Raw genomic sequence first — 24,293 nt, 5'->3', positions numbered from 1 at the left:
CCCGGGTCTTCCCAACTTCAGGGCCAGTGCTCTATTCACTGTGCCACCTAGTTGCCCAATTTGTATTTACAAAAACCTCTATAGTATTTTCTAAGGCTAGAGGAAGCTCATACAGATAGACTTTGATGACAATACAGCCTCTAGTAATGCTCTCTCCACCAAAACTACCTCTATTAATCATTAATATATTCTGTATATACTCATATGTGTACATGTTGCCCCCTTCCACTAGAATGTAAGTTTCTTAAGGGCAAGGACCATTTTACTTGTCTTTTATATTCCTAGCATTTAGCACACTGCCTAGCAGAGGGTATTTAATAAATGTTTGGTGATTAATGCCTGAATGCAAAAGGAGGGCTATTTATAGGGAAGGGGAATGGAAATGGAAAGAAAAGAAATAAGCATTCATATAGTACCTACTATGTGCCAAGCACTAAGTAGTTTTACAAATATCTCATTTGATCATCACAACAATCCTGCAAGATAGGTGTAAAATTATCCCCATTTTACAATGGGAGAAACTGAGGAAAATAGGGATTAAGTGACTTGCCCAAAGTCATGCAGGTAGTAAGTGCCTGAGAGCAAATCAGAATTTCCTGACTCTAGACCCCAGTATACATCCAATGCAGCATCAGCTATATATACATATATATGGAGAGAGACAGAGACAGAGACAGAGAGTCAAAAAGCATCTTGAAGGGTCAGCTTAGAGATATTTGAAAATCTGACCTCACTATAGTAGCAAGACACCCATACTTTGACACATGTACATGAAATGATCAGATAACTAGAAACAAGTGTTTGATGGTACGATAGTGCCTGTATTGGTCAGGGTTAGAGAAATAAAAAATAAGAAGACTTGTGTGTAAAGGACTGATCAGAAAATGCTTCCAAAAAATTAAGAGAGTCCAACTAGATCTCTAAGGAAGCATTAGATTTAGCTTTATAGAAAGGAGGGGAAAAGCACAGATAAAACATAATGAAAAATTAACAAACAAAAAAGAACAATCCACAAAACCAGACTGGCTGAAGTACAAAGCTTGTAAAGAGAACAAAGAGAAAGAAGTTTGGTGGATTCGAGTGTACCAACATAAGGAGGAACTCAAAAGCAGAGACAAATTCAGGCTTGATCAAAAGCTCACAAAGCTTGCATAAAATTTCTTTAGTTATTTGTTTTTGGGGTTTTTGCAGGGCAATTAGAGTTAAGTGACTTGCCCAGGGTCACACAACTAGTAAGTGTCAAGTATCTGAGGCTGGATTCAGGTCCTCCTGAATCCAGGGCTGGTGCTTTATCCACTGCGCCACCTAGTTGCCCCCTATAAAATTTCTTTATAAACATCACTAGCATCTCACATAATGATGACCAATAAGAACTTTTTGAAACTGAGTAACTTACTCCGTTTCACTATAACATATAGCAAATATCTTTAGTCACACTATCCCTGACATTCACAAGAACAGAGGCAAAAGGTAAATTCAGGCTGAACTCATGCCAAAGAGGAAAAGTCCTCTGAAAGGACCATCTTCCCCTGCTGTTCTACTTAATCCATTACCTGGGCCAGGTGAAAAAAATCAAGGTCTAATGTCTTCAAGATTACATCTAGAGGGGCAGCTAAATGGCACAGTGGATAGAGCACCAGCCCTGGATTCAGGAGGACCTGAGTTCAAATCCAGCCTCAGACACTTAACACTTACTAGCTGTGTGACCCTGGACAAGTCACTTAACCCCAATTGCCTCACCAAAAAAAAGAAAAGAAAAGAAAAGATTACATCCAGAATTGATTTAAGTATTGCTTTCTACTGGTTCTTAAATTGACTAACTTAAAACTTTAACAGCTAAGGTGAAAACCAGGTTAGGGCCACACTGTGCCATGTGTGAAGGAAAGAGACTTCTGGGACACAGCAGGGTCCAGAACCAGACCTGGTCACATTTATCTTCTTTTAGATAATTAACAGAGAAATTATAGTGGACACATTCTGAAGATACTTAAAAACTTCAATGGATCCTGACTTGTCCATGGGCTTCATTTCCACAAGGATCCAACCAATATTTTGGGGGTCTTTCTCTAAATTTCTTGACACTGTGTGCATAGAAATGCTGGCCATCACTCCTGCTACAAGACCACCTATGTTTGAAGAATACCTTTTTGAAAAGACTGATTAAAGCTAACAAAAATTGTGGTATTCCTTCATTTGCAGATATATAGCCACAATGGAAGAATACTGACATTTAAATGATGGATGTTTGTTTCTAAGAGAAACTTGGGGTAATTAAAAACACTGCACAATTTTTCAAAGGTAATCCAGTCCACTGTATTCAATTCTGAGTCAGATCACACTAATGGTCACTCTACTGGCAAAGTGCAGAGAATGAGAGGATTGAAAAGAACCTTAGAGATAAGTAATTTATTTGAATCTACTTTACAGATGAGGTCACGAGATAATTTGTCTAATTCACACAGTATGTGACAGGGTTTAACATAATTTCAACTCTTTAGTTCATTTCACTATACTATAGACATGCTTGTTAAATGACCTCCTCCCACTATCTCCAGTTGGATAATAAAGAATGTACTGTAAGAAGGGGAAGACATTTTGCACTAGCAAATCAAATACTTTTTTATGGTCAAACAATAAGCACAGTGGGATCTTATATTTATGGTCAAACAATAAGACTTACTGAAATATGATATATAAGATTTTGCTTAATCATATCTTTCAGGGGGCAGCTAGGCGGTGCAGTGGATAAAGCACCAGCCCTGGATTCAGGAGGACCTGAGTTCAAATCTGCCCTCAGACACTAGGCACTTACTAGCTGTGTGACCCTGGGAAAGTCACTTACCCCCATTGCCCTGAAAAAAAAAATCATGTCTTTCAGAAAGTTCAATGATTCTTAAAATATTCCTCCTTGTCCTGTTTTCTAGATCAGTTATTTTTTGATAAGATACCTCTTACATTCTTCTAAGTTTTCAGTCTTTTGATTTTGTTCAAATATGTCTGTGTTCCTTTGAATTATTCACTGAATTCTATTTGTTCCACTCTCTTCTTCAGCGTGTCTACTATTTGAATCATGTTTTCCACCTTCTGTTTTAAGCTGTATATTCTCATTGTTTTTCCTCAAAACGTCTAATTCCATTTCTATCTCTTGCTTCATTCTTCCCATCCTTTCAGCCAGGTCATTCTTTTTCTTTTCTGAAGTTCTACTTCTACTCAAGGTAGAACTGCTCTCCAGTTCTGGGGCTATTTTTCTGGGTTTCTCTTCATGCATTTGAAGTTTTCTTATTTACATGTTTCAGTATCAATTCCTGGTTTTGGATTTTGTGCCAAGGCCAAGTTCTACCACCTACCTTCTTGAATGGGGTGGCTGGGCTCTACTCTTTTTCTAGCTGTAATCTAGATGCTGCTGTCACTGATTTCCCACAGTTCTGAATGGGACAGTATAAGAACTTTGGCAGCCTCCCCACCCTGGTAAACAAAGAAGCCACTGAGAAGATACAAATCCCCTGGGTTACCTATTCAAATAAGACCTGCTATAATGGCTGAAAGCACCTTTTCCTGTTCAAGGGGAGTATGAAAGTCAACTAGCCACAAGTTCCCAAGTCATTCTCCTAGCATGAATCAGTAACAGTTCCTGAACCTTGACCTGAACAGGGTCCAGGCTCCCTGCTCCTTTCCCCCAATGCCTAACCCAAATAAGAATCCAATAAAAACTCACCCAACTTTAGCAATTTAGGTCACATGATTCTACCCGGAACCCCAGAAGACCTGCTCTGTGTATATCGTCCCTGTCTCCTTTATATTGCTAGTATTTCCTTAATAAAGTTTGCTTGCTTGTTTCATTTCCTTTCTTGCCAATCCTGTCTTGTGGTGCTAAAGCATCAGTCATTGACCAGGACCAAGACTAGCAGTCTCGGTAGTCACCCCTACCTCTCAAACCACATCTTAGGGAATATAGAACTCAAAGGTTGGTACAAGAACCCCATCCTCCCAAAATAGGGCCTGTCCCCTTCTCCCGGACACCAGGCCTATGATTAGCCACCTAGCAACATAAATGGCCTATCAGGAAGATTGCTGCCTTTTCTGGTACTGAACTTTGGAATCCTGAACCTCATTGAAACTGCACTGAGATAGGTGACTCAGTCCAGGTCCCCCTTTCTGGCTTCTTCATGTCTGGTAGAGGATAGGGATCTGGAGATAGAGCTAGAGCCTACCATCTAGAGGCAATCAGACATTAAATTGGCTTTAGGCTTCCTGGAGGGCCTCAGCATGCATGTGACTGGCTTGTCTCTTTGGGCAGTCATCTAATGGGAACTGGCTTGGTCCCCTCCTGTGGCTCAAACAGGGTAGGACTGAGTTCCTGTTGGCTTCAAGCTCTGTTATTCTTAAACTAAACTGGTTATTCTTTTTTTTTTTTTAGTGAGGCAATTGGGGTTAAGTGACTTGCCCAGGGTCACACAGCTAGTAAGTGTTAAGCGTCTGAGGCCGGATTTGAACTCAGGTACTCCTGACTCCAGGGCCGGTGCTCTATCCACTGTGCCACCTAGCTGCCCCTAAACTGGTTATTCTTAAACTAAACTGGTTTCAGATGCCCTTCTCCCCCAGTACACCCCTGATCAGAGCACCAGTATACTTCCAACTGTCTTCCTGTGTACAGAGGAACTCCCTGATATTTTACTTTAGTTTTACTGAATTACTATTTCATAAAAGCAATTAAGTGGCAGAATGGATAGAACTGGGTTTGGAATCAAGACCTCCTGCATTCAGATCCTGTTGTGTAACCCTGGGTAAATCATTCAACCTTTTCGACTCAGTTTCCTCATCTATAAAATGAAGATAATAACAGCACCCACCTTCCTAGGATTGTTTTGAGAATCAAACAAAATATTTGTAAAGCACTTTGGGAATCTTGTTTGTTTGTTTTTGGTTTGGTTTTGTTTTGTGAGGCAATTGGGGTTAAGTGACTTGCCCAGGGTCACACAGCTAGTAAGTGTTAAGTGTCTGAGGCTGGATTTGAACTCAGGTCCTCCTGACTCCAGGGCCGGTGCTCTGTCACCTAGCTGCCTCGCACTTTGGGAATATTAAAAGATATATATATATAGAGATATATATATATATATATATAAATGCTAGCTATTGTTATATATATATATATATATATAAATGCTAGCTATTGTTATTAGGTATTCTTTTAAATCTTCACTAGGATATTTCTAAGGGGAGTTTGGCTTGGCTAGATCCTTTTATGTCAATATCTTTGCCTGAGGCTGCTAGAAGGATAACTTCTTTTTTTTTTTTTTTTGGTGAGGCAATTGGGGTTAAGTGACTTGCCCAAGGTCACACAGCTAGTGTCAAGTGTCTGAGGTCAGATTTGAACTCAGGTCCTTCTGAATCTAGGGCTGGTGCTCTATTCACTGCACCACCTAGCTGCCCCCTAGAAGGATAACTTCTTAAAGGACAGCATTTCAGGTAAGTTTGTGCAACTCTACCTGTTCCCTTCTCATACTTTCATCAAGTCTATCCCTTTCTCCATATGTGTCTGTATATAAATATATGTGTATGTATATATGTATGTGTGTAAATACACACTTATGTCTATATATGTGTGTAAATTCTCACAAAAATTCTGTACAGTTGAGAAAGTAAGAATATGGACTAGAAATTCTTAATTTTCTCACTTTTTTTTAGCGAATGTTAAGAATCTATTTCTCTTTCAGATTACCTTAAGAACGGATCCCTCAAAATTGTATTGACTCCTACAGACCTGACCTCTTTGTATACTGAGTCTAAATCCAGTTGCTCTTATGTTTTGCCATGCATTTATAACCTCCTCAGGTAGCATACATCAGGAACTGTGATATTAGAATCCAATTGTGGTAGTTACACTGTCATAGATGGAGAAAATTGTCATTTTGGCAAGTCACTTAATTTCTTTGTGCCTGAGTTTCCTCATCTGTAAAATGGGGTTATAGTATCTACCTTCCTACATTGTTGTGAGGATCAAAGGAGATATGTAAAGCACACTGCAAACACTGAAGCACTATATAAATTACTATTAAAGAAATATTCACAGTTCTTTTTCATTATTTCATTGTCTTCCTTCCCATTTCATCCTTAAATGTCCTAGATAATCTGGGACAATATAATACCTTACAAATAATATTCTAAAGTTTTAGGGTCGACTTTTGTTTTTACACTAGTCCTTTCTCCTTAAACCGTTTGCATACAAACCTGTGTACACACACACACACACACACACAATGTACCCTTCCTCATAGCAACAACAAAAATCTGAGCAAAGTCAACAGGGCAACTGTATCTGACAATGTCAACAAATATGTTTCAAACCTCTCGTCCCTGCCTCACTACCAGCAGGAGAAATGTGTTTCCTTATCAGTTCTCCAGAACTGGGATTACACTTTTTATTTTTATAATTTATATCACAAATCATCACTGTATACACTGTTCTCTTGGTTCTGCTCTCCTCACTCAGTACTATTCACAAGTCTTCCAGTGCCACTCTCTACTCCCCCCATACGTCACCTCCTTTAAACAATATTGCATGACATTCATATACAATTTTTTTTCTTTATCAACCAGCACCTGTCCTGTTTCTAGTTTTTCCCTACCACAAAAAGTGTTGCTAAATAAAGTACTTTTCTTTATCATCTGCCCCTTTGGTATATTTTTGTCCAACAATGGAATCACTAAGACAAAAGGCATGAATAGGTTAGTAACTTCTCATACAATTCCAAATGTTTTCCAGACCAAATCACAGCTGTTACAGCTTCTCCAAAACTGATTATTTTCCCTCCCAATAGTCTTTGACAACTTAATGAGTGACACAAAACCCCCAAATTGTTCTAATTAGCATTTTTCTGATTAGTGATTTAGAATTATTCATTTGTGGTTCCCCTTCTGGAAAAACAAAACTTTATTTCTAAATCAGTATTAATACCCTCTGACTGCCACATCCCTCTGCTTAGCAAGAAGATCAAGTGTTTTCTGGCTGAAATGGCTTTCCAGGTACTTTTCTTTCCCTCATTGTGGAAGTCAATGTACAACTTAGGAAACAGTGATAATATGGTTATGTCTATTTTTTTATCCATTTCCCACTTTTTAGTATAAACAGCTTAGAAATCAGATTATATCAGATTATATCAGACTGAACAATGATCAACTGTGGATGACTTAGCTCTTCTCAGCAATGTAATGATTTAAGTCAATTCTGAAGGACTCAATGAAAAATGCTATCCACCTTCAGAGTCTAAATGCAGATTGAAGCATACATACTTTTTCTTTTTACTTTATTTTTCTTGTTGGTTTCCTTTTTTTACTTTTTTTCCACAACATGACTAATGTGGAAATATATTTTGTATGACTGCACATGTATAACCTGTATGAAATTGCTTGCCTTTTGAATAAGCTGGGGGGAGGGGGGGAGAAAAATTTGGAACTCAAAAATTTTTCAAGTTAATGTTAAAAGGAGAACATTGATCCCAGAGGTATCAAACATACAGCTGAGAGCAACATTCAACCCTGAATTCTTACAGTGTGCTTCCAAAACCAGATTAAAATATATTAGATTATTTTTTAAATAAATAAAAATATAATAGAACATTAAAAAAAGAAACCTGATTATAATTTCCTTAATTATACTCCTTTTCTTCTTATTTTTGTTCTTTTCTAATTTTGTATTGACTTTGATTTTTGTTTTGACAAATTGACAGTCCAACTGTAGAAAGGCTGCTGAGAACCCCACATCAGTAATAAGTCATTTCCTGTCAAAAGCAATTTCATTTTTTAATCATTAAAGTATTTTATTATTTTCCAGTTACATATAAAAATAGTTTTCAACATTTATTTTCATAAGATTTTTAGTTCCAAAATTTTCTCCCACCCTGCCTTCCCCCCTCCTCCCCAAGACAGAAAGCAATCTGATATAGGTTATATATATACAATCACATTAAACATATTTCTGCATTAGTCATGCTGTGAAAGAAGAATCAGAACAAAAGGGAAAAACCTCAAAAAAGAAAAAACAAAAAGTACAAACAGTATGGTTCAATCTGCATTCAGAATCCACAGTTCTTTTTTCTGGATGCGGAGAACATTTTCCATCTTGAGTCGAAATTTCATTTTTGTAATGTTATTTGATGTTCAACAGTGCCTCTCAGCTTCTTGAAGAAAGTAGCCATGATATATAAGTTTGAAGCTTCTGCGCAGTCCACAACTGGGACAAATCTTTCTTTACAGTTTTGTTTTGTTTTGGTGAGGCAATTGGGGTTAAGTGACTTGCCTAGGGTCACACAGCTAGTAAGTGTTAAGTGTCTTGAGGCCAGATTTGAACTCAGGTCCTCTTGACTCCAGGGCTGGTGCTCTATCCACTGCGCCACCTAGCTGCCCCTTTACAGTTTTTAAAACTGTGTTTTCCAGCATATTATTCACTGTCTTCCCCATGCCCACTGAAGTCACCAAGTACTAAGGCACATACTGATTAATTTAGAGGGTCTTATCCAATTCATAGAATTTCTATAACCCCCTCATTCTCTGTAAGAGAGGTAGGTAAATTAAAAAACAAAGAAATGGGGCAGCTAGGTGGCACAGTGGATAGAACGCCGGCCCTGGAGTCAGGAGTACCTGAGTTCAAATCCGGCCTCAGACACTTAACACTTACTAGCTGTGTGACCCTGGGCAAGTCACTTAACCCCAATTGCCTCACTTAAAAAAAAACAACAACAAAGAAATGCTAGTGCATAAGCTACAATGAACTACACAGCTGTCATTTTTGCTAATGCTTCTAAGTATTGTAATACAAGATGATCAAGCATCTCAGAAAATGACGTTTTCACTCCCTATGGTAAAATAAGCAGGGCTAGATGATGAGTTACATGTATTCCACTTATATCATGCAGCTGTACTTAAGGATACAACAGGAACTTGGAATCTGCTGTCAGAATAAGCTTTGGATCCCCTGAGAATCTTTCACATCACTTTGGAGACAATCTCCTAGGAACCACTAAATGACATAGGTAGAAACACACAAGGCAACAAGAAAGTGATTCAAGGAACTGCTGCTATAACTTGGTATATTGTCAAAGATTTTCATTAGTCAGACTGAGCTAACAGCCATCAATGAACCCTGCTTAGGTAGTGCATTCTTCAGTGATTACCTGACCTATGGCTAGGAATATGGCATTAGAATGACATTAAACTCTGAACCAAATTAAAAGCCAAAAATGGTTATTGGGTTTAATATACATAAAACCTCCTATAAGAAACATTTTTTTTCAAAACAGATTCACTCTCAAAATGCACAGGACCCCCCCAAATGCAATTAATTAATTATTTAATTAATGCAATTAATCTGATGCCAGCGGGTAAGACAGATTTTGATGCCTTAAAACTAAACTTCATGAGCACATTATATCACATCTGAATCCCTGACATATTGAGGATCCAATAAGCATGCTCTTTAAATCCCATTCTCATTCTTATTAGGCTCTAGTTATTTCTTACCCAGACTATTAACCAATACTAATATCTGACATTTATAATATCTTGAGGTGTATAAGGAACTTTCCATATATTTTAATCTGATTCTCACAATAATCCAATGAGATATGAGCAGTACAGGTATTATTCCTGTTACATAATGAGAAAACAGACAATCAAAGAGGTCCATGTTCACAGCCAGTGCTGGAGACAAGTCCCTAGATTCCAAGCCCAAGCCCACTCACTACTACATCACCTTACCTCTCAACCAATTTTCCTAGCTCATCTCTCCCTACTCCAATCCATCTTGTAGATAATGTCTAACCTGTTCAAAAATCTTCGATTGTCCTCCAGTTCCTACTGAATAAAAAGTTCAAACTCTTTAACCCAACATTCAAGGACATCTGAAATCTGGCCTCAACTTACTTTTTCTACCTTGTGCTGCCTCAGATATTTGTTCCCTGTGTGGCCATGAACAAATCACTTGACTTCTCTGAGTCTCAGTGCCCTCATCTTTAAAATGAGGTACCTGTAGAACTGACTCTCAGATTACAAAGTACATGAAGCACTTTGCAAACTTCAACATTCTACATAACCATCAATTATATCAAGTTGTTCAAATCTTTCAGAAAAATATATTGTTTTCCTGTCTCCAATCCTTTGCTCCTGCCATCACCTCTGCCTCCACATCATCATTTGTGCATTTACTGAAAAAGACATTCATTAGGCACCTACTATGTGTAAAGCACTCTCTGAGTCACTACAGCAGATACAAGCGCAGATGAAGCAGTCCATCTAATGGAACTTACTGTTAACAGAGACAGAACATATAAACATACCCTATGTTTCCTAAATTGGAGTTATAAAACATGTTACTGGAGGTATTAAGAGGGTAGTCATTACTAACTAGGAAGAACAGGGAAGTCATGGAAGGGATGTATAGAAATTCAAAAGACAAAGGAGATCATTTCACACATAGGAAAACAGCTTTAACAAAATCATGGATGCAAGAGAACAATGCCTGTTCGAGGGGCAGAAATTAGTCTAGTTTTCCTGGAGCATAAATATATAGAAGGGAGTAATTTTAGATGCATCAGGAAAGGCAAAATGGTGCCAATTTGTGGATGACTTTGAATGCCAGGTAGAGAAGTTCAAACTTTACTGGGAAGGCCACTGAAGAGTTTTAAACAGAAGTCTTTGATCATGCAAGACATAAGTGAAAGCTGTTACAAAAAAAATTATTATATTCTGCCTTATAGATATTTGTGTATGAATCTTTATCTCTCCTACTATATTATAAACTCTTCAAGGAACTGAAAATAAAAATAAGATTTTTTAAAAAGAAAAAAAGAGAGTGATCAGACTGTATCGTGTAAAAATCCCACCACCACCACCACCTCCCCTGCAAAAAATCAAACTCCTCCAGAGAACATGTCTTAAGAGAATCCTGTATCTCACACAATACCTCATATGCAATGTAATACTTAGTAAACATTTCTTGGAAAACTAGATGAACTAACCTCTGAGGTTCCTTCCAAGTCATTCATTCAATAAACACCTGGGTACAAAGCACTACGCTAAAGACAATAAGTTTAGATAAGATATGGTCCCTTGCCTTCATGGACCATACAGTCTACTGGAAGGATAACTATAATACATATTACACAAATACACTAGAAAAGTTAAGGAAAAAAAAGACCTATGGTAACCCAATTAGCAATGGGTTCAGGGAAGTCTTGATGGAGAAGGCTGCAAATGAGATGTGCTTTAAAGGATAAGTAGCATGAAGGGGAGGTGGAAAAGGGAGATTGGAAAGAAAGACACTGTGGGCCTAAGGAAATAGTGTGAGGAAGAAATTAGAGACAGAAAAATGCAAGGCATGTGCAAGAAGTTAAGAAAAGCTCAGGTGGTTCACAGTGCAGAAGGCAATAATATGAGAAAGCTGGAAAGGCTGGTAAGCACCAGATTATGAAAGCTTTGAATAGTAGGCAGGATATAAACTTTGCTCTGAGAGCACTATAGTTCCATTTGTGTTAAGCTGCATTTAAAGTGCCCCTGGGACACACAGGTGGGCTTATCCTCTGGCATCTGAGATGACTGAGAATATTCTCTGCAAACATATGGTCTAGCACACCACTAGAGAGCAAATGGTGTTAAATAAAATGAAAAAGCACGTTGTACATGGTCACCAGGAGCCCAGTGTTATCCCCCACTGTGGAAGAGATTATGGATCACTACTTAATTACAGACATTAATGATGATTCATAGAATTTAATGACAAGCCACATCTTTTCACACTCCAACATGGAGAAAGAAAAGCCCAAAGCTGTCAGCACTGGCACCCTGAAAGGCTGGCAAAACCCATACAGTCAGTTCTCACTTTACATAAATTTGCATTACACAAATTTAACTTTACATAAAGAATTCTGAAAGAAATCCACATTCCCAAAAAACCCACCCATGTTAACCTTACTGTTTTACACTGCTCCATGCCTCCCCTGCCAAAAAATTTCTCCAAGTGAAAGCAGAAGAATGGACACACAAGAAACCACTGCCAGATTGGGGGCTTGGCTTGAGACTTCTGGTGCTGAGAGAAGACCTTTGCCCCATTCTGCTCGCCCACCCACATGTCTGTATTCTGTCTGTCCATGCTCTGTTACTGTGTATGTTCTGGGCCCCATGCTGTCTCCCAACCTCTCCTGTCTTTGTCTGGCTCCACATGTCTGTCCCCAACACGTTTTTTCTCTCAATTCCAGCCAGACCCCCATGTGGCTGGCCCAGCTGTGTGTTCATCCTCCTGCTTCCACTACTAACTCCATCTTGTGACTCAATTCTGGATCTAGTGCAGTTCCCTTTCTATTCAATTGTGGATCTAGTCCAATTTCTGTCTTATAAGAAAACTATTCAATTATGGGAATTGTGAGGAAACTTCATTGTATTGTTTGAACCAAGCCCTGCATGGCTGGGAAGCTGGACCACCTCTACCTGCTGCTTAGAGACCATATGGGGTTTTCAGGAAGACTAGCACCTCTGATGTGAGGACTTGCCGAGTTCATTTCAGGGCTGCTCATCCATCTTTGGTATCCACTTGCCACCCAACTCTCACCAGTGGCTCCAAAAAGCTGTAGCAAACACAACAGCCACCCCAGTAAACCATCTCAGTAGATGGGCTAAATCAAGTTGAGGGTAAATGACAAGCCTCAAACCTGTTAGGGGGGTGTCTACCCCAAGCACATGAAAACTTCCCCTGGTGGAGTGGGCAGATGAGAACAATTTGTTTTGTTTTGTTTACTGAGGCAATTGGGGTTAAGTGACTTGCCCAGAGTCACACAGCTAGTAAGTGTTAAGTGTCTGAGGCCGTATTTGAACTCAGGTACTCCCGACTCCAGGGCCGGTGCTTTATCCACTGCGCCACCTAGCTGCCCCGAGAACAATTTGTTTTAATGGCCAAGAAGGCAGCTGAAGAAGGCACTGTGGAGCACCTACAGCTTGGTCAGGCATCTAAGACACCAAAGTCATTTGCTGCATCTTGGGCCATCACCAGTTGTCTTGACTTTTGTCTTGCCACTGAACTTTGATGACTCAGGAAGAGAGAATAAAGCTGAAGACTCTGTGCAACTGCCTCACTTAAATCCAATTTATGCACAAGACAGCACCCTGTGATGTCATGAGTCGTCTTCAAAAACAAAGGATAAACAGAGACCCCTCACTAAGGACCAAGGGTATACTGAACAGAAATCCAGTCAAAGAAAAAGATTCATGAAAGAAGTTTTCTCACAATTTTACATCTCAAACAACCCCTATGTCTCATCTGAAAACTGGCCCCATACCAGTCAGTTACTGGTTCCTTTGAATACAAACACTCAGGGAGTGAGACACTTCTTTTTTCCTGATTTCAGGGAATTATACCTATTCACTCTCCCCCTCCCAACTCAGAAAGCCCTTAATCTTTCCTCCAATTAGAAATCAGATTGTATGCTGGTTTATATCCTGTTAACTGTTTTCTTTAAATGCATAAAAATCTGTCTACCCCTGTAACCCGGGTCTAACATCAATCGGAGGAAGCCTGGTCCCAATTAGTTATGCAATTGGCACACACTACTTAATAAATCAAGCTCAGAAACTCGAACCTTTGTTCCCTCAGTTATTTCAGATTTCACCCGTCATAACTTCTCTGTCATTGGCCCCAATATGTACTTGAACCAAGTGCTGACTGCCCCTCCATTCAAAGGTGCACAGTCCTCTTCTTGTCTCCTTCCCTTCCCCACATCCACAGGCCAATTTACATTATATAAAAATCGATTTACAAAGAGGTCTGCAGAAAAATCCACTTATATAAAGTGAGAACAGTCTGTACTATACATTGAAATAGATGGTACCAAGGCATCAGTCACTTACAATAGCACTCTGATTTTGATATTATTTTCCAGCTCTGGACATCAGTTAAAATTATAAGCACCACTTCAAAGCTGACTTTCATTTCCATACCCAGTCTGCTATTGTTACTAAGTCCAATACTGCCCAACATTATCACCAAATCAGGGTCCCTACTAACTCTTAGGCTAGGGAAAGTCACAGGGAACTAGCCTGGCAGGTGTTCCTTGGACACAGGATCATCATTCCAATAAACCCACCAAAGCAAGAGGACCCACAAAGTGAGGTAATTAAACTGGTTGTTGAGATAGCACTGGCTATTTTCCTATAGAAAGAGTCCCCATCAAACCATATACTTATTATGCTTCCTCAAGTCATGACAGCTCAGCCAAAGCACCCCCAAGGGATTTCAGCTATTTCCAAAGACTGCCATCAGTTGTGGCAAAGACACTGTTCTGCTTTGTGTTGGTAAAGAACTGGAAAGTGAGAGGGATGACCATCAATTGGGGAATGGCTGAATAAGTTGTGGTAGGTGATTGTAATGGAATACTATTGCACTATAAGAAATGATGAGCAGGTTGGTTTTATAAGAAATATAGAAAGACTTGCATGAAATAATGCAAAGCAAAACGAGTAGAACCAAGAGAACACTGTGTACAGTAATGGCAATATTATTGGAAGAGTAACTATGAATGACTAAGCTATTTTGAATAATATGATCATTCAAATCAACTACAAAGGACTAATGAAGGAAAATGCTAGCCACCTTTAAAGAACTAATACATGTATTATATATGTGCACATATACATATGATTATATGATATGTGTGTATTATATGGTTCCATATGTGTATATATACATAAATACACGTGCATGTGCACACGCATACACATGCATGTGTGCATACATGCATACCTGCATTTTATATATATATATATATATAATTTTTTTAATTGGCCTTCTCTAATATGGGGTTGGGCAGGAGGGAGATAACTTGGATCTCAAAATGTAACCCCAAAAAATTTAATTAAAAAAAAAAGATACTGGTTTGCCAGTGGGCAGGAAGGCAAATAGGAGAGGAATGTGGAAAGGAAAGGACTCCAGAGGCTGTACCCTCCCTGGGAAATTTTTATTTATATATTTTGTATTTAATTTTCTATGACATGTTATTTTCTCCATAAAATATAAAGTCCTTCAGGTCTGGGAGTGTTCGGTTTTTGTCTCTGTATTCGAAGTGCTTGGCACAAGACAAGCATTTAATAAATGCTTGCTGAATTTTTTTTAAAGAAAAGAAAAAAAGGAATGGAGGGAAACAAAGACTCCATTACACACCCCTCTAATTTGGTACCTTTATGGTACAGAAACCAGACCCTTCAAAAAAGGAGAAAAACAGATATAATTTGGACTCAAAACTTTAAATAAAAATGTTTATCATCACCTCCAAAAAAGGGGGAGGGTGGAGGAAGGAAGAGAGAAACAGAAGGGAGTTTACAGAAGATGAAGATTCATCAATTCTCAGCTACTATACATCCAGTCATATCATAAATAATGTGTAAGATAACTGGGGCTACCTATTTGCCAGGGAAAGGCAGAGTGAGCTGGGAGCTCAGTGTTGACAGATATTAACTCTAACTAGTCAACTCTTTGTTCATTCAGGGTCTGCTGTCTTATATATACATGCTCCTAAGATCTCTCCCTCAACAAGAGACCCCACTAAATCTATGATCTAATATCCCAGTGAGAAGTAAAACATTATTCCTCACTCCCTGGAAAATGGTACTGGGACCCCAAGTCTCCTCTGTCACAGAAACTCTCCTCATCTTATTCTAAACTCAGGCTGTGCTAGCAATATGAAATATTGGGAAGGTAGAAAGAAGACAGACCACAGTCAAAGGGGTTGCTATTCACTCCACCTCCATAATATTGTTTCAACCCAAACAGTACACTCTTTGAAAGCAAGAAGCATATTTACTCTATACCAATGGCCTAATCCAATGCCCACCCTCAAGGTCAGGGCATACTGGTGGTATGCCTGGGAAACAGTCACTGAATGAATTAAAGCTTAGAAAAAAAAGAGAGCACTAGAAGATATAGTTCTAGTCTTAAAACTGCCACTCTGAAGCCTTGTCACTAAAACTCTCAGGTTTCCTCTCTAGTTCTTATTCTGTGATGTTGGGGCAGGCGTTCCAATGAGAGCAGGCATGAGCACACTCACACAAACTTACTTTTCACATTTGATTCTGCCATTTTCGTGGTCTGAGGTTTCTCCAAAACAAAAATGGGTTTCTTCTCAAGCTTGGAACACCAGAACTAGATTTTAGTTCCTAAACATCCACACCATACCTTAGCTTTCAAAAAGTGGTTGTTTTTTGTATTACAAAAACTACTGGAAAAAATTTATGTTGGAATTTCTATACTAAATTTCACCATGAGAGAGAAGATTAGAAGCCATCCACTAAGTAGAAATGAACTCTGATTTTCCAGCCGTTAACAATCCACATTTGCTTAATATCTTCTGTTTCTGAACTTCTGATAGTTTCTGTTGGCAAATAGGTTTCTTTGTAGATTTCAGTCCAGGAGTTAACATGCTTGATATGTCATTCTCTAAAGCATCTTTCTTGCTTTAAGGCCTGCAAAGAAAAAATTAATAGATTAAACATTTTTTATATGTATACTTTTGTTTATCTTTTCTGAATAATGTATAAAACCCCTCCTCCCTAGGTTCAGAAAGCAAGAGTACATAGTTGGGGGCAGATAGGTGGTGCAGTGGATAAAGCACCGGCCCTGGATTCAAGACCTGAGTTCAAATCCAGCCTAAGACACTTGACACTTAGTAGTTGTATGGCCCTGGGCAAGTCACTTAATCCCCATTGCCCTGCAAAAAAAAAGAAAAAAGAAATGGCATGTAATGCCCTCAAGTATAAAGCAAAAAATTTTCTAAATTCAAACATTCTAGACATCAAAATTACATCCTAGAGCGCATTCCTGTCAAAATTTTCCCAAACATTACCTAAAACAAACGACTCTTTAATCATTCTTATTTAATCAGCATGATTATTTCTCAAACTGTTGCAAGGGAGATCCAACCCAGAGCTCTAGAGCGCCTACAGATAGTCCATCTAACTTCCCCCTCCCCACTGTGTACATTTTTTCCTTTCCTAAACATTCCATATACTCTATCACGCCCTCTAATTTTAATGCCTCCTGCCTGCCCACCACTACTAATTGGTTAATCTGCTAGATTGATTTTTTTTTTCTCCTTGATGGGGTGGAGGGGAGAATTTAACGAAAAGAGGAAAACACCACATCATGTTACCTTTCCTCCCTGGGGGAAACTAAAGAAAACTGGTATCCTTAGGCTGGACAGTAAGATGTTGGAAGTATCATCCTATACTAAGAACTAAGTCATTGACTCAGGAAGAGAAAATGTGAAGATGGCTTTTTCAATAAGCCCCCCAACACTGGAAGTTTCTGGAGCAGTGAAGAGAAGTCTGGGCCAAAAATTAGGAAGTTGTGAGTTCAAATCCAGTCTCAGACACATAGTAACTATATGACTATGGCATCATTTAATCTCTGCCTCAATTTCTTCTTCTGTAAAATGGGGATAATTACAGCATATACTTTCTGGAATTATTTTGAGGATCAAATGAGATAATAATTGTAAAGGGCTTAGTATGGTGCCTGGCACATAGTAAACATTATATAACTGTTAGCTTTCATTATTATTAACATACAACTTGTCCTTAACTCCCTAGCCAAGGGAGACCAGTCACCAAAGCAAAGAATTGGAACTATTCTTGCTTTCTATACAAACTTCTTCGGCTGCCCTTCAGAAATAAATTTACTCCATTTCCAGGTGCTTTTAAGATTTAAGTTTACAGGAAGGCACCCATGTAAGTGTTGGAAATTAGCCTATGGAAATTCAGAATATGATTCTGGAGTATAAAAGTCTTGCCTAGTCTCCCAAGGCAAGTACTCAACAGAAGAGGGTCCATTGGGACCATTCACTTGGCTCTCTGAGAGAACAATGGTGGGGTGGAGTGAAGAGGGGTAGAATCTGTTAACTTAAATGCTTAAGTGATTTCATGTATTTCACCTATATAGGTAAAAGAACATTATAACAAAAACAACTCAGATTATTCTAGTGGTAAGAACAGAACTAAGACGGCAGCAGTGGTAGTAAAAAAAAAATGAGTTTAAAATTTCCATGGTGCTTTACAAAGCACTTTATGAATTAATCAATAAGCATTTATTAAGTGCCTGCTATGTTACAGGCACTGGGGATAACTTTTTTAAAAATCCCTACATTTAAGGAGGTTACACTCTATCAAGGGAAACAACACATACCTATATAAAAATATGTGCGGGGGCGGCTAGGTGGTGCAGTGGATAAAGCACCAGCCCTGGATTCAGGAGTACCTGAGTTCAAATCCAGCCTTACTAGCTGTGTGACCCTGGGCAAGTCACTTAACCCCCATTGCCCGCAAAAAAAAAAAAATGTGCAAGACAAATACAAAATAAATACAAAGTAGTTAGGAAAGAAGACCTTTAGCAGGTGGGAAGAAATGAAGAAAAGCTTACAAAGAAGGTGTTAAAACCAGTTCCTAAGGGACAGCTAGGTGGGGCAGTGGATAAAACACCGGCCCTGGATTCTGGAGCACCTGAGTTCAAATCCAGTCTCAGACACTTGACACTCACTAGCTGTGTGACCCTGGGAAAGTCACTTAACCCTCATTGTCCCCTCCCAAAAAAACCCAATTTCTGTTCTCAAAAAGCTCAGTCTAATGAGGAAGACAATCTGCAAACAACTATGTACAAACAAGCTATACGAAAAATAAATTGGAGCTAATCAACAGAAGGAAGGCACCAGCACTAAGGGGAATATGAAATGGCTTCTTGCAGAAGATGGGGCATTAGCTGAGACTTGAAAGGTGATAGTAGTTGTCTGAGTGACAAGAAGGATTTGATGCTGGAGGTATAAAGAGCAAGATTTGGCAAAAGTGGCCAGGATATGTTGAGTGAGGGAAAGAAGTTACGGGTAATACATAAGTTACAAATCTGGGACACCATAAAGATGGTGGTGCCTTTGACAAAAAATAGGAAAGATAAGAAATGGGGATTTGGGGGAGGGGTGTGTGTGTGTACAAGTAAATTATAAGCTCAGTAGTAGACATTATAAGTTTGAAGTGTTTCTAGAACATCCATTTTTAAATGTCCAATCGACAACTACTGATGCGAGAGCTAAATTCAGGTGAAAGACTAGACATGGATATATAGATTTGTGAGTCATCCCCATGGAGATGACAGTAAAACCCACAGAAGCTGATGAGGTCACCAAGGAAGTATAGGGAGAAAGAAAAGAAGAGGCCCAAGAGAGAGTCTTGGAGAATATCCACAATTAGGAGATGTGACACTGGTGATAAGTCAGCCAACAGCCTGAGGAGAATCAAGTCAAGAAGTATTTACTAAGCGCCCCTAAGTGCCAGGCACTGTGCTAAGCTGTAGTGATATGGAGAAAGGGAAAAAAAAACAAAACCAACCAGTCCTTGCTCTCAAGGAGCTCACAGTCTAATGGGAGAGACATGAAAACAATGCCGTCTAAGTAAGATATATACAGAATAAATTGGAGCTAATCTAGGAAGAGAAGGCACTAGCATTAAGCAGTAAAGGGTGGCATTGTAGCTGAGACTTGAAGGAAGACTGAGAGCTCAGGAGATAAAAAATGAGGAGGAAGATAATTCCAAGCAAAGGGAACAGTTGGTGAAAATTAATAGTGGGGAGAAGTGCCAGAGTAACCTAGAGAGGAGAGAGTATATAGGAGGAAAAGGCAGTCATCAACAGTGTCAAATGCAGAAGTCAAAAAAGATGAAGACTGAAAAAAAGCTGTCAGATTTGGTAATTAAAAGTTATTGGTAACTCTGGAGAGCAATTTCAGTTGAGTTATACATCAGGAGCCACATTACAAAGTGAGAAAGGAGAGAAAATGGAAACAATGTAGGCAGCTTTTGTAAAGGAAATTGGCTGAGAAAAGGAAGATAGATACAGGATAACAGCTTGAGGAGATGGTAGTGAGAAGATTTAAGCATGTTTGAAGGTAGATGGTGGCATAGGGGATAGAGTGTCAGGACCAGGCTGAGTTCAAATCCAGCTTCCTACACTTACTCACTATGTGAGCAAGCTCTTAGCAATGTTTATGGAATTGAATTTAGACTGGACAAGTCACTTAACTTCTGTTTGCCTCAAATGAGGAAAATAATAACACCTACCTCCCTGGATTGTTGTGATAAACAAATGGGATAATTTTTGCAAAATGCACTTTTAACACAATGCCTGGCACATAGTAGGCGCTATATAAATGCTTATTCCATTCCTTGTCACAGTAGGGAAAGAACCCATAGAGAGAGCAAGATTGAAGTTCAGAGACAGTGGATGATTAAGGAAGTAATCTGCTGGAAGAGAGAGGATCAAGGGTACATACAAATTGAAGTCAGACCTCCAAAACAAATTATACAAATCTATAACATTAAAGAGCCATTTCCCAAAAGATAAGTTGCCAACAGACTTATTAAAGAAGAACTAGGGGCAGCTAGGTGGCGCAGTGGATAAAGCACTGGTTCTGGTTTCAGGAGGACCTGAGTTCAAATCTGACCTCAGACACTTGACACTTACTAGCTGTGTGACCCTGGGCAAGTCACTTAACCCTCATTGCCCTGCAAAAAGAAAAAAATAATAAATTCTTATACCCTTTCCTAGAATTTCCACTACAAGGACTATGTAGACCAAGGAGGTTAATGTCAGCAAGAACAAAAACAGCTTAACAAAAGTATTCACAGGAGCTTTATTTTTTATAATAAAACCTTGTAAACAAAATGTGCCCCCAAATTGGGAAATATCAACAAACTAATTGTAATGGAATATTGTTGTACCACAGGCAATGGCAATTATTAAGAATTCATAGAAACATGGCAAGACTTATATGAAATGATGCAGAAAATAGTTAAACGGTGACACCAAGATAATAAATTCAAGATAAAGAGGCAACAAAATACTTAACAAACAACATCATATACAGTCAGACAAGAACTATGTAGGTTTTTGCTTGACTGTTTTTCTTTGTCAAAAAGGAGGGTTCGAACAGGAGGGGCAAGTTGAGAAATGATTGACAAAGACAAAAGGCATCACTAAAATGTATATTTTTTTAAATCCTCTGGTCAATGTTAGTACCATACTACCAAAATTAAAGACCACACACTCCTTCCTGTTAGTTTGTTTCAGTAAAATTTACACATAAGAGGACTCGTTTAGGTATTTGTTGGGAAGTCTCTGTTGTGTCGAAACAAAATGACTCAATAAATTTTTAAAAATTAAAAAGTGCGGGGGCAGCTAGGTGGCGCAGTGGATAAAACACTGGCCCTGTATTGAGGAGGACCTGAGTTCAAATGTGGCCTGAGACACTTGACACTTACTAGCTGTGTGACCTGAAAAAAAAAATGTGCTTTATGTAGCTCCTCACAACAACTTTGTGAGGTAGACAGTATATGATGCAGATGATGAAACAGGCTTAGAAACTGCCAAAATCACTTAGCTGCTTCAGACCTATGAGTAAAAATTAAACAGAAATCTACCTCTTAGTGGATAAAACATCAGCCCTGGATTCAGGAGGGCCTGAGTTCAAATCTGGCCTCAGACACTTGACACTTACTAGCTGTGTGACCCTGGGCAAGTCACTTAACCCTCACTGCCCCACCAAAAAAAAAAAAAAAGAAAAGAAAAGAAAAAGAAAAAAAGAAATCTACCTATTATTTGAAGCTGACAACTGTTCAGTCTGTATCCAGAACCATTTCCTAGCTCCATAACTACAGAAATTTTCTTCCTTACTACAGAGTTCAAAGCAGGGAAAGTCTAATCACATTACAGACACAAGTAAAATTAAAAAAAAAAAGCCACTGCTAGCTTTAGAGAAATGAATTTATAGCGTTTACTTCATACTGGTCTCTTATGTCATTTCCCTGCATTACCAGATTGAACTGGAATATCTCCCAAAGTAAACACCAATTCCTTCTGTCTGGCTTAGTGATGAAGGAAATTGCTTGACATGAAAACAGGCATTCAATGCTCACATACTGGAAGGAAGCCCAGCACTGTGGGGCATACAACATCTTTTCCACTCTTTATTAGGGTCACCTGCAAAAGATTGTTACTTTTTATCTAGGAGCCAAACCCTGTCCTTCACACACAACAGGAAAATAAGCCTACATTTCCTCATCTGACAAGCACAGAGAATTGCTTGCAACTCTGTACTAGAAATTCAACTACATAAAACTGGGCTGGAGTCTAAATTCCAACAAAAACAGGCCAGGAATTTGTACATACAACAAAGTGACCAAGATTTCAACATAAGGGGCCTCAAAACATACTGGAAGAGTGTCAAAGACCAGAAAAGAGAAAAATCCCATTTATCTGTCCTTGTAAATTTCTATCTGTTTTACTATAATGTACTCCTATATTGTTTGACAGTTTTCTCCATAAGAAAATGCAAACAGCTAAACCTGGAATGTTCTCCAAGAGCTAACAAGGGACCTTTCAGAATGAAAATCAGAAATAAAGGCTTATTTGGCCAAGAAGACAATAACAAAGCCCAAACAGATTTTATCCTAAATCTATGTCACTACCAACAGTTCTTGACATGCCTTCCACTGATCTGGATCCTTGACTCAATAAATATCTGCTACAAGTATGGTCCCAGTAAGGGACTCCTGGAGACCTTTCCAGACAAATATACTCTTTCGTACTCTCTCTCTCACACACACACACACACACACACACACACACACACACCAACAACTACAACTACTACAACTTCTTCTTACTACTACTGCTGCTGCCACCACCACTGCAGATACTACTACTACCACCACCCTGCCTTTTGAGATAAGGCTGCTATTGATAATAACTGACATTTATATAAGCTTTAAGGTTTCCAAAGCACTTTGCATACATTAACTCACTTGACTCTCACAACTCCTGTTGTGGCTTTCAATCACTTTACTTCTACGGACCTTATAAGCCAAGCTGTCAATGAAGCAAATATAATCTACCTGACTCCAAGGTAGGTTTGAAGAAGGCTTTGAGAACAGGGTTTGCTGGGGAACACGAAAAGGTAATGCTAAAGGTGATAGGTACTTTTACTTGGGCAGAAACCTCCTTAAAGTGCAGGGAGCAGCAAGGGCTGATCAGGGCATCTGGAGTGGCTGCTGGGAAGGGAAGAGAAGGAAGGGGATGGGAAGGAGTGAAAGGTGAAAGTACCTTCCTTTGGGGAGTAACGTAGGGGAGTACAGCCTTCACTCGGTGGGACTGGAGAATCCTGCAAGGGCAGATAGGGTGGGGTGCGGTGCTGAAAGACACAAAGTGGGGGGGGGGGCGGGGAAATTGTCTACCCTGGGGGGGCGGGGTCTCCATGGGATTACAGCGCCGGAGAGGGAACGGTGGACCGCTTCGGCCCGGAACGCAGGTTTAGGGGACCCGGGGCCACACTGGAGGGAAGGTAATAGGGTTCAGGAGGGATCCCTTTACCTGGGGAAGAACACCTGCACAAAGAAGGTGAGAATGGGACTGGGAGCAGGAGCGGGGAAAGAAGGCCGGGGAGACAAGAGCCAGCGGGCCGTGACCTTGGGCGGAGGAGGCCGCCCCTGCCACGGCGCTGCCTCGGTCTCCCCCAGGCTGTGGCGAGGGCGGGGCGGGCCCGGCTCCACCGACTCCCTCCCGGAAGCCCAGGAAGCGGAGTCGCTCCGCAAATCCCCAGCTCCCTGAGGAGGGGGCTCGACGTACCCTCCACCTCCCTTGGCCCGCGCCGGTTAGTTACCTCAGCCGCCGCAGCCACCTCCCGAGCCACTGCAGCCACAGCCGGCCCGAGCTCAGCTGCAAAGGGGAAGCCGACGCGCGCGTCACGCCGCCGGCCCGCGCGCCAGTGCTCCACGCCCCACTCTGAGAGGCGCGGGGCCTCGCCCCTCATCCCTGCTCAACCAATCCCAAGCTTCAGAGCTGACACACGGGACTCCGCCCCCTCTGCGCTCTGCATTTCTATTGGTCTTTCTTGACACGGCCCCGATTCTTTTCTCCAACCCCTCTTCTGGGAGGCCCCAACACGCTCGCGTGCACGCGCGCTCTGGCTTACGCGCCCTCCGGGCTTCCTCCTTGGCAGCCCCTCAGGCTCCCCAACCAACCCAGCCCGTCCACCACGTGATCTTCTGCACCTGACAGTTGGGCAGACGAGGGGGGAGGGAGGTGTGGGAGAAGGGGGGCGTTGCGCGCGCGCCCGGCGAAGGTGAACCGGGGGGAGGGGCCGTAGGATACCCAAACAAATCTGCGGGGGCGGCAAGGGCGGGGCGTCACTTTTTGCCCTCCCGGTCCCCTACTACAAGGGTGG

General features: G+C 40.2%; 1 protein-coding gene across 1 annotated transcript in view; it reads right to left on the bottom strand.

Moving 5' to 3' along the window:
* MROH1 (maestro heat like repeat family member 1) overlaps nt 1–23,863 on the bottom strand; it is a 177,452-nt gene extending 153,589 nt beyond the window's left edge. The window contains 2 exon segments of the mRNA XM_043977158.1: nt 16,093–16,497; nt 23,730–23,863. Of these exon segments, the coding sequence (XP_043833093.1) occupies nt 16,093–16,114 (22 nt within the window). The 5' untranslated portion in view covers nt 16,115–16,497; nt 23,730–23,863.
* Between the last annotated feature and the right edge of the window lie 430 nt (nt 23,864–24,293).

The sequence above is a fragment of the Dromiciops gliroides genome, chromosome 1 (assembly GCF_019393635.1).
Source record: "Dromiciops gliroides isolate mDroGli1 chromosome 1, mDroGli1.pri, whole genome shotgun sequence".
NCBI lineage: Eukaryota > Metazoa > Chordata > Mammalia > Microbiotheria > Microbiotheriidae > Dromiciops > Dromiciops gliroides.
Note: the sequence above shows the minus strand (reverse complement) of the source record. Positions and strands in the feature narration are given on the sequence as shown.